The sequence below is a fragment of the Aplidium turbinatum genome, chromosome 6 (assembly GCF_918807975.1).
Source record: "Aplidium turbinatum chromosome 6, kaAplTurb1.1, whole genome shotgun sequence".
NCBI classification, from domain to species: domain Eukaryota; kingdom Metazoa; phylum Chordata; class Ascidiacea; order Aplousobranchia; family Polyclinidae; genus Aplidium; species Aplidium turbinatum.
Window position 1 is genome coordinate 27392883 of NC_137477.1, and position 11780 is coordinate 27404662.

Genomic DNA, 11780 nt, shown 5'->3' on the forward strand with positions numbered 1-11780 from the left:
AGCGCGGAGAACTGTAGCGTAATCAAACATTTCTGATAAATTTGACACACCAAATAGCACCTAAATGACTGGGCGCCACAGTGTGCACACCAATTTGGCAGAATGGCAGGGGCCCAACTGTCTGCGCCTGAAAGACGTGGACCTCAAACGGGGTTTACCATTATGTTCTGAAACACCTACAGCAAATTCTTCAATCTATTCGCGTTATGTTAACTTCTTAGTTTGAGCTTCTGGGCCAAGAGTCTATCCTTTTACCACGTCAATGTTAACATCAATGTTAAGTATCATTTTTGATCTAAAAAAATATGAATATCTCATCAGGCTGATAGTGTTGGACAATTAGAACCAAGCTCACCAGATTGATGCAACGCGACTTGGATCGCTTTCACGCACGAGTCAGATATGGCTGAAGGTGGGCCGGCTATGACGTGGGTCACGCTGGATGTGAGCTGGTTGTATCTACGTCACAAATGAACAGCTCGTTCAGAAAGTAAATTCATAGGAATTATAAGACATACACCTAGCCATACTGTGGGCTATTTTCTATCTTGGATCAAAATCAGTTCTCATACAGATACAAAAGTTATTTTTAATAAAGAAACAGAATTCACATCATGGTGTGAAATAACAGGTTGCTAATTCGACACTGCTTTCAAAATATTTTGGCCCACACTTACAGAATTGGATGTGATGCTGATGATACATCAACCCTCTTTCACTGATCAAACGAAACTGGGATTTTTTCGGAAACTAGGGAGCTTTATTGAGTTCCACAAACGCACAGCTCCAGTTGTATTATCGTTTGGAGACTTAGGATAATAGAATATGATAAATAACTGTCTGTTTTATTCATATTCGAGACTCTGGGCAGAGGGTCTATCTTTTCACGACACCAAGTTGGCGATGTTTCTACGACTACAACGAAAGACTACTAGAGAGCAGCCAGTCTTGGGTCTCGTCTCTCGTGATCAAAACACACAGATCATTTGCATTTTGTGAACAAAGAATGATACGATCGTTTTTGTTGGTGACATGCTCTGCAGTTTACTTCTCATGGCTACACTCAGAGAAAGAGCAAGTACTATTACATTAATGTTGCTGCAATGAAGCCGACTGCGCAATTGTGCATGAGCATCAATGTGAACATTTTTGTCAGTGTGGGCTCATACATTGACAACGAAAATGCAACTGTGGTTTTAACTTTGTCCATGGGATAAAATACGCCAAAGCTCTATTCTCCAACACTGACATACAGGAAAGGCAAACTTTAAATGCATCACTGTAGGCAGCATGCATGTTATCAAACCTTGTTGCTCCAGAAATGCTCAACAACTGTCGCAGCTTTTCCTCTTCTTTTAGCTCAAAACCAACAAGATAAACAGAGATTCCGTCCAAAACTTGGTCGTATACGTCTTTAATAGGAAAGACTAACAAATCGTCCTTTTCTCCACTTTTTGGTGCTCTGCAATGTAGGAACATATCAATGCAAGCATTTAGGACATTTGAAAACGTCTAACACCATTTAATAAACTAACAAACAGTAAATACAGAATGAGACTGTTTACCAGGCATTTTAATCATAAATTAATTTCTTGCGTTCTTCCGGTGACTGAGGATTAAACTATCACAAGATGTTGAAATGATAACTAGATTTATTTCGTTTCGTCAGTTAGTGCAACTGACAATATCAAGGGGGCTGAAACAGGTAAAATTATCTGCTTAACACAGAAGGATATTAAACAAAATGAAGAATTTGTAGGATAAAGTCAGTCGTGCTGACTGAGGAAACGAAATAAAGCTAGTTAGTAGTTATCATTTCAATATCTCTAGCTCACAACAACAGAATAACACAAAAATTTCGATAAAATATTTTAACAAACCTTCATTTGCATTTACATATAATTAATACACCAGCATATATAAGAACAAATAAGCAAACAGACCGACATTCTTTTTTATGCGAACAATATCAGTAAGGACAATACTAAACTCTTACGGTGGCACGTAAATTGAAGAGAGGGTGGACATATCCGCAGGAGCAACCGTCTCATTCACAGCAAGCACGCTGATGTTACTCATGTCTTCTGTCAAAACAATGTACTTTTTAAAGGTCTGCAGACTATCTCAAGGTTCTTGCCAGAATGTTCCAAAGGCCGTGAGTTCGACACTCTACCCATGCAGAATTGCAAGGAAACATATGGATAAGTATTTTTCGTTTTGAAGCCAACTCTTTCAGCAAGCATGACTGACCAGAATCTGATAAACGTTGCCATAAAATTAAGCAATCTTCTCCATCACACAGTCCGATTGCATGCATGGGTCTGCTACTATTCGGTGAGTCCGATTCGGTGAGTTCCTAACCTCTAACCCTAAAACGGCAATGATAATTAGGTTACGGTACCCGATAATTTAAAAAAAAAAATTGAAAAAATCCCCCGTTAAGGGATCGGACTCACCGAATCGGGCCATTCCGGCATGCATTGTATTATATATGTTGTCTTTAGACATATATAATACTAAACAAACGCAATGAATGGATCAACCAAAACGTCGCATATCAACCAAATGAAAACCGCGTGGTTGAATTTATGTTCAAAAACTGATATTAAACAAAAGTTCGTAAAATTTACACCTTACACTTACAGCCGATGGCAATCCACAACAGCGACTTACGTATGCTTGGCACTCTTGACTGCGTGTCGTTTCGTTCAGGGGTGGAAGAGTGAGGCTTGGATGGCTGCACTGTGGAAGCTGCAAATAAAAAATGTGATTTTTGAGTTGTTTCGACTAACAGAAAGAACAAGCTGATGTTCGTGGACAGTGAAAAACCATGCGAAAGTAAAGCCAACAATTTTGTTTGAAAGGCATTTACTGAGGAAGCCACATTTGTGCGAGAGCTTCGAATAAAGTAAATTTAAACAAAACAATTGCCCGATTGACACTGTATTCGTATTAATCACACGAAGCGTGCCTGAGCGTGTCAGAGCAAAAAAGGTTTATTTCTTGGCAGAACAAGATTTGTGAATCCTAAATTTTGAAATTTCTTATCATTGGGAATGGACATTTTAGTTTTGCAAACAAGAGCCAAATATAAACAAACAAGAGCATGATGAATTATAGAATATGTTAAAAATGCGTAAGTACAGTGCAAAAAAATGAAACTGTAAGACAATTCAATAGCCCACTTCAACTTCATGGTGATATTATGAAGATAAACAGACATAACTGAGCAAGACCACTACATTTAGCATTATAAAAACAAACAAAAAGCGAACGTTTTCGGCTTGTCATATAGCCCTTTTCAAGCCTATAAAAGAAATACCGCAGGGGTCCCACTCAAGATTTTCCTATTTTTTTATGATTTTATGCTAAAAAGTCAAAAATTTTATGATTATTTTTGGTTATTTTATGATTTTTTATCAAAATTTTATGGTTTTTTTATGATTTTCGATTCTTGCTTTAGCTGATGTCAATTCTTGCTTTAGCTGCTTGAAAAACTTTCCGATTAAACGCTTTGGTTGACAATGCCTTCTGAAGCTTTGCATGCCCACCTCCAATAATCTTATCAGCAGCTTTAATGCTTGCGTAAGTTTTTTTAGTTTCATCTTCAATTTTTTCGATTCCCCTTTGGTTTTCTGTCATATTGTTGGCTTCAACAGTAGCCTGAGCACTTTCTCTTTTCTCAATTTTTCTTCCAGAGCTCTTTCCTGCTCAAGGTCAGCCATATACTTTGCACAAAATGCACAAGCACCCTTCACTTCTGAAACTAGTGTTCTGTTAATAGGAAAGTTTATCATCATATCATACCGATTTAGTTCATCTTTCACCATTCTCAGTGCAACAATTGTGATTTCTTTAAGAGAACTTCTTCTATGTGAATCAATCAAATGTTTATTAATGGAGAAACCTCTTTCAGGACTGGCATTACCGTGACTTAATGTTAGAAAACATTTCGCCAGACCAATTAGTTGCGGATAATTTTTCATCCCAGCATTATCTAACAGGACTCCAATTTTTGTCCAATAATACCGGTAGTCAATTCTCTTGTAGGAAGACACTTTTGGTAGGGGTGTTACTATTAAACCACATTTGATTAGTGCTTGAGTCCAATACGAAGATTGGGAATTGGTGTATTTGTTACTTTCAAGATCAGTCTTTTTGTAAAACTCATCTAGAATATCCTCAGATTGATACCGTAACCACTCCAGTCTTGCCTCATCATAAAGCTCTTCTCTTGAAACAGATACATCAATTGCAAAAGCATTTGCATGGCACTTTTCAAGGCAATTGGATACTGTCCAAGTTAGATTGATGATAGAAGTTGTAGCTCCAACATCATTTCTTTTTTCTGGGTTCAAAAATTGTGCCTGCTTAATAACAGATGAAGGTAATGGCAAATGATGTGAAAGGTAACTTGTAGCAACCACAAAAAAGTTTAGACAGTCAGATTTAAATTTCTTCTTATCAGCTTCAGTAAGGACTGCAATATCACTGACTAAAATTTTTGCTCGTGTTCCAGCATCAATCAAGTTCAAAGCTTCTGAAGTTCTTTGTTTGTGACATTAAGCACAAGATTTTCTGACTCTGTGGATATGTTCTTTTTTTTGATAAATTTACTCACTAAGCAAAGCCGTGATCAGATAGCACATTGCTGAGTAAAAAATGTGAATCAGTGGCTCTTAACATTGGAATAGGACTAAAAACCGTTCAAAGTCACCAGAAGCAAATGATACAATTGAAATATAAGCTTCAATCAAAGGATTCTTTAATGCTTCTGAAATCCTTTTGTATCTCTGGGTGGATGCAATGTTTGACTTGAAGGTTTTTTGCTTAGGCAAAACCTGCAAAAAGTAATGTTACAAGTCCCACTCAAGATTTACGGACATGTCCGCCGTGAATTTAGAGGCCTGAGTAACACATTGCTTGCAAGTGCCTCTACACTTTTTCCCAAATTATCCTTTCACTATTTTCCCACAATAACTGCAATGTCTTGAAATCTTGTCAGCGTCTACTTGTCTATGTCTAATGAGCAATGAAAGTATCTACAGTAGCTACGGTCCTTTCTAATTCCAGCTCCACAGGCAACGCTGGACTTGATTACGCAACCACATGTTATCCTAAATCAGCGCATTCCACAGACGGCATCACAATCATGGTGGGATCTGTTACACATTACACTATATCAATTTTTTTGATTTTTACATGCTCAGTTCTCCATCACAACTAAATTTTATGATTTTTTATGATTGTGTCCAAATTTTATGCTATTTTATGATTTTTTCCAAATCAAGCAAACTTTTATGATTTTATGCCGAGTGGGACCCCTGATACTGTAAAAAATACTAAAGAATCATACAGTATTACAGCAAAAATATGATCTAATCTAAACATTTGAGAAACTACTTAACTTGCTCACACAAAATGACAACTAAAAGATTACGCAGCACAAGGGGTCATGGATTTGGAAGAGGTAAAATTAATTGTTCAGATCGTCTAATTGATTAATTGTCTTTTTTGTGCCACTATCTCGTGTTGTGCTTTCATCCATCTTGCATAATCTGCTTGGGTACTTCTTCTCTGAACAATTAATTTTACCTTATTCAAATATTAGCTAACTCGTTGTGCTGCGTAATCTTTCAGTTATCATTTTGTGTTCGAGCAAGTTAAGCAGTTTCTCAAATGTTTATATAAGACCATATTTTTGCTGTGATACTGTACGATTCTTTAGCATCTTTTTTTACAATATTTCTTTTATAAGCTTGAAAAAAGCAGTATCACTAGCCAAAACGTTCGCTTATTGTTTTGTAGTTTTTCTAAAGTTAAATGTAGTGTTGTTGCTTAGTTCAGGGTTGTCCAAAGCCTGGCCCGCGGGCCGCATGCGGACCGCGACCTCCTTCAATGCGGCCCGCCGCCTCTTCTAGAAAACTTTTAAAAATTACCGTATATCCTCGCACATAAGCCGACCCTAGAAAAACAACCTTAAAATAGTAAATTTATAAAAATCCGCATATAAGTTTTATGTTTAATTTGTAATGAAATGATATCTGTTATGAAAGAGTACAATGTACAACGACACTACAGCACTCTTCATGTCACTGGCTATGATAAATACACTGGTGAGGCGCGGCGAGCTCTACTCAATGATCTCAAATCAAACCTGCGTAAGCGTCAAGAAAACATGTTTCAATTAGTGAAGCCTTCGTCTTCTACAACCATTGCTTCTTATGATGTATCACTTTTGATGGCTAAATCCAAAAAACTTCAATGTATTCAATGCTCCGCTGACTATAACTATATCAGAAGCCGATGACGATTTGCAGCTTGAATTGTGTGACTTGCAAAGTGACCAGTTTTTATTAAGCAAAGCTACACTGCCAATCACTCAATTTTGGCCTCTTCTTTCTGAAGAGCATTATCCTAATTTACGCCGTTTTGGATTGCACTTGCTGTCAATGTTTGGCAGTACCTACCTTTGTGAAGCAGCATTTTCTGCAATGAAGTCGATTAAATCCAAAGAGAGGAATCTACTTAAACAAACATCTCTCGAAGCCTGCCTTCGTTTAGCCTTAACCTCAGTTGACATTGACACAAAGGAGCTGGCTTCCAAAATGCAGGCACACCCATCTCACTGAATTTTAAGTAAACTGTACCGTTTTACGTACTTCCTTAAATATTTTTTACGAATAAATTTATGGTTTATTCTTATTCATACTTGTCAGTTATTTATAAGGTTTCCTGGTCTACTGACGTTGCTTAAAATTTCCAAAACTCTCTTATTCGTAGTACTCACATCTTAGCTTCTTTAATCTATTCCCCAATATGTTTTTATGATAAATATATAGATTCATTTACACATGTACGTGTTTTACTTTACATCTGGTACGGTGAGACAGTGTATAAGAGGAAAAATGTCAACTGCGGCCCGCGATCTAATTTCCTTGCCGAATGCATCCCGCGTCCCATAAAGTTTGGACAACCCTGGCTTAGTTATACAGTATCTGTTTATGGTTTGAAAAAGTACCGTAACCTCTCTACTCAAATAGTATGTATATATATAATATAAAAAAAAACAGAAACACAAAAAATCAATACCTGAAACCTTAACAGGAAATTTACTATGGTCTTGGCATGATCCTTTTTGAACACTTTTATACACCCAATCCACGCTCACTACTTTAACTCCAAACTTATTCGCCATCATATATTTTTGGCCTGCAATCGGAGTATAAGAAATTCGTTAGAGTCTTCAGTCTTCACTACACTGTGCCACACAAACATGAAAAGCAAAGCAACAAAACGTGAGATTATTTATATTTAGATTTCAAATATAATACAAATTAATATGCGAATAAATTTAATTCTATTAGACTGATCCAAAAACCAACAAATTGTAACCTTCGGGTTTGTGGACTACAAGATGAGTTGTAAAGTCGAGCTTCATGGCACCACTGTAAATTCCACCAAATTTCGTAACAAGCTTTTGAATGCGGTTTCTTTCGTTGGTTCCAAACCCAGTGACACAGACAGAGCAACCAAGAAATATTGGACACTTAAATTCTTCCCATTTACCGTCAATGGCAGATACGTATCTTCAAATACAAACCACAAAATTAGGTAGCCTATTGAGAACGTCAGACTGTAGCAATGAACATATTTAGAAGCAGATGCAATTTATCAAAAGTGAATGCAGATGCAATTTAGTTATGTAATAAACCATTACTTTGACTGAAGTTTTGCAAATGTCAAATAATAAACAGTATACTCATGCGTTACTCATGCATGGGCAAAGAAAATGAAAAGCAAAATGGAAAAAGCAGCTTTTCTATCCTTTCTCGTTGTGAAAAAAAAACTATAATGTTCCACATCCACAATGCATGGAAAATTTTTATATACCAGTTGCAGTGAAAAAGCGACAGCAGTTTGCAATATTTTTCTTCATACAATCCATCCAAAAAAAAATACATGTATTCACATTTGTGACAGTAAAGTGTATTGAAAATAAAACGATGTATATATATAAAAGTTTTGATAACTTTTGACACCTTCTCTTCTCTCAAAATGGATGATGATGATGATAAATAATTACAAAAACTTTTTATGTCACTTCTTTGTAGTTGTTGCGCCCTTAATCAACAGGTCTGAACCCAACACTTTTGAAAAATATTGCTTCAAAACATTTCAAAAGACGCCAACAAAATGAGTATTTTAGTAAAAATAAACGATTCAAAGTACAGTAAAATGGTTATGTTACTTCGATTGGCCATTTTTCCAGAGATATTCGATCCATTCCATGGTCATAATAGATATGCCTGCGTGAGCTGCACTGAAGTACTTCACTGAGCCGACTTCTTTCACCACCAAATGGGAAACATCTTGTGTCAGTAATCCACTAACCTTTCCTCCCATTCGTTCGACTTTGCTTGTTAAATCAAACTGATTAAGAAATAATATTCACAAGTCACAATGAGATCTTTATGTTGAAGTATCGCCAAAGGAACAAATGTAGTAGTAGAAAAAACATTTTATAAGGGTGTACCCAGACAGCAAAATCCGTCAATGATGGAATAGGAAACATCCAACTGGAATATGAAACTTAAATTGTCAGTGACATGTTTCCAATTCAACAACTTTGTTCAACAAAGTACAGTTACAACAGTACCGGGTACATCAAATCGCTAAAAAATCTCTATGTTGTTTATACTTAGCTGATTATTATGAGCAAGTGCTATTGCTCTGTAAATTAAAACCATTCATTTAATTCATGTCGAAAGGCTTTGGTAATTTGTTGAAAAGTAATAATTCAACTAACAATCATCAACTTACTCGTTTCTTAGGTTCAATATTTGAAAAACAAATGAGACAACCGAGCATGGTCAAATTATACACAGGATACTTCAGGTCGTTCTTCAGTAATATGTTATGCTTCAAGACTGTCAAGGCACATTGTGGCCCAATTACTGAAAAGCCTTGATTGATCAGATGATCCACTTCTTTTCCTTTAAAAAAACAACGATTTAAACCAACAAACTTGCAAAAATAAAATTGACTTACTTTTATTCCAATGTCACACTTTTATCAAAAACACTGCAAACCGTCCTCTTTTTGATAAAACCGTGATTTACAAATTTTACCACTGAATTAGGGTGTAATAAACTGGGTGGGCGTAGTTGCTGAAGGAAAGGCGGCCGAGAGAAAGGAACTAGCCACTGTACCCTCGTTAGTGCCGAAGGCTTAGTATAATGAGAACCTTATCTTCTCATCTCCCGATGCTTGGATTCAAGTATGGGACTCACCTTTTTTTACAACTGAATTGAAACCTTCAGCCGCACATCATGGGCACTGGGCAGCGGTAACAAATTATTTTTTGCAATAACCTAATAACCAATTTTATTGTGAAATATAACAGACAGCTCAAAAGAAAACTATGACATCTTCACCTGACGTTGGGTCGGAAACATAAATGACATCTTCTTCAAACTTTCTAATAGAAAAGGCATCGCTTTGAGTGATCCATGTGTTTCTAATATTCTGATCAGTGAGAAGCTGAAAAATCCAATTCAGATACAATATTGGTAAACAGCTGCTTTAAGACTGCAGTTTGATCTCAACATAGCAATGCTTACTCAGTCTGTCACAAAAGAAAAATTGAAATCAATGCATGACATAACTTCCAGCAGACTGACTTAGTTTTGCTGCACAGTTGCGAATAGCTGTACTACTTCAGAAAAAACAAGTACACCATTTTTGGCATTTTCAAGAATAAATTTAGCAAGGTATTTTTAATGTATATTTAATACCGGTATCCCATAACTTTATTGTTATTCATAAATATGTCTACATCTATTTTTTGGTGATGTCATTCTTGATGAGATGTCAACCAGCAAAAAAATTATCAACGCACTTTACAAACTGCATCCATATTCTCTTTTCCTTCTTCTGTCAGGGCAAGCAGCCGAACTTCATTTTTTGCTGGCATGATTCTCACAATATTGTCTGTTTCTTATATAGAACAAACCTGTAAAAAAACTGTGCTACAAACTCCACCACAATGATATAAAACTCTTGAAAATAAAATTATTCAAGTGACAGAATGCATTCAAGCCAACATCACCTATACTACTACAACTCCAAGTGTCGTATATTTATCTCTTTTGCTCCATATAGCAAGGGCTGAGCGTGAATATTAACATAAAAAAGCCGCATCAACAAAACGTTGTCGAAATCATAAATATCAGACATATTGAAACAAATGGCAGTTTTGCACATATATGATATACTCTTATAATTGTGTTGTGCATATAGCATGCTTCAAAAAAATCAATAACATTTAGAAAAAACGAAATATGATGCTCTTGAAATACACTGTAATATCCATCAATATAAACAGATAAAACTTGACAATCAATACAATGACCGAAATAGGTCACCATCTTGATAGGAAATAAACTGCCTACTTTTCTTTCTTAATCTTCAAGTCATTCAAATTCGAAAATCCAACAGTTTGTCTAGTTTTTACACAACTTGTTAAAATGATTGGCAAATTATGTATCATTGCATCATCACAATTGTTAATAAAATATTATATACTGAATCACAAGATAAGTCAGATTTTCCAAGCCTGTCAAAAGTAATAACATATCTCTGTTAAACAATACATTTCCGCACATTTACTCAGCAAGAGGGAGTAACAATGAACAATTAAGGAACTAATCTATCCTAAAATACAAAACTAGTCAAGAATTGAAAATCAATGACGTCCCAAGTACAAAATTGATTGAATCATGTATGTCCATGTTGAGCATTGCATAACTGCCGGAATGGCCCGTTTCAGTGAGTCCGATCCCTTAACGAGGAATTTTTTCAATTTTTTTTTTAAATTATTGGGTACCGTAGCCTAATTATCATTGCCGTTTTAGGGTTAGGGGTTAGAGGTTAGGAACTCACCAAATCGGACTCACCGAATAGTAGCAGACCCGCATAATGCAAACACTATGTACAAAATTTTAGTGGTGCAAAGGAATTTAGTTATTTATGAAGGACAAGATTTAGCTGCAAATGAAACTAATTTAGATATGATACACTACAAAAATTTAGAAAAACACACAACACCATAAAAAATAGCAGAAACATACATTGTTGAGTTTGCAGTAAAGCTAGTTACAATAGGACGTGAAACTCTCCGAGTAGGCCTACCTACAGCAATGTTCAAACTTTAATTTTAGGTAAGATTCAATAGCAGAAAGGGACTATAGAAAAGAGTAGACGTAGAGTAGATGATTGGTTGTATTAAAGTACCATCACACAACATAAGCAGAACTACTGTAACTGAATCAAGTAAAAACAAGAACTACTAAACATAAGAACCAAAAAACAGGTAAACATTTGCCTCTTATATACAAAATGGCCCGTTTCGGTGAGTTCCTTATTTGGTGAGAGCCCTATTCGGTGATTTTTTTTAATTATTGGGTACCGTAGCCTAATTATCATTGCCGTTATAGGGTTAGGGGGTAAGGGTTAGTGGTTAGGGGATAAGGGTTAGGGTTGTGGTTAGGGGTTAAGGAGTTAGGGGTTAAGGGTTAGGGTCTTATTTCAACGTTTAGCGACGTTAAAACAATGTAAAAGCGGCAATGATAATTAGGCTACGGTACCCAATAATTTTCAAAAAAATCACCGAATAGTACTCTCACCGAATCGGACTCTCACCGAATAGTAGCAGACCCCTTATATATGGTAGCTAAAAAAATTTTAGAAATCTAACTGATCACTGACATTTCCAAGCA

General features: G+C 36.0%; 1 protein-coding gene across 1 annotated transcript in view; it reads right to left on the bottom strand.

Annotated features, from left to right (window-relative positions):
- The window catches only part of LOC145772188 (DNA topoisomerase 2-binding protein 1-A-like), a 31355-nt gene extending 19878 nt beyond the window's left edge, over positions 1-11477 (bottom strand). The window contains exons 1-11 of the mRNA XM_082584035.1: positions 10455-11477; positions 9902-10015; positions 9438-9543; positions 8824-8996; positions 8252-8433; positions 7396-7589; positions 7093-7212; positions 2674-2751; positions 1997-2084; positions 1307-1462; positions 356-459 (exon numbers count right to left, since the gene is read on the bottom strand). Coding sequence (XP_082440161.1) covers positions 356-459; positions 1307-1462; positions 1997-2084; positions 2674-2751; positions 7093-7212; positions 7396-7589; positions 8252-8433; positions 8824-8996; positions 9438-9543; positions 9902-9976 — 1276 coding nt within the window. The 5' untranslated portion in view covers positions 9977-10015; positions 10455-11477. The remainder of the gene's footprint in view (positions 1-355; positions 460-1306; positions 1463-1996; positions 2085-2673; positions 2752-7092; positions 7213-7395; positions 7590-8251; positions 8434-8823; positions 8997-9437; positions 9544-9901; positions 10016-10454) is intronic.
- Between the last annotated feature and the right edge of the window lie 303 nt (positions 11478-11780).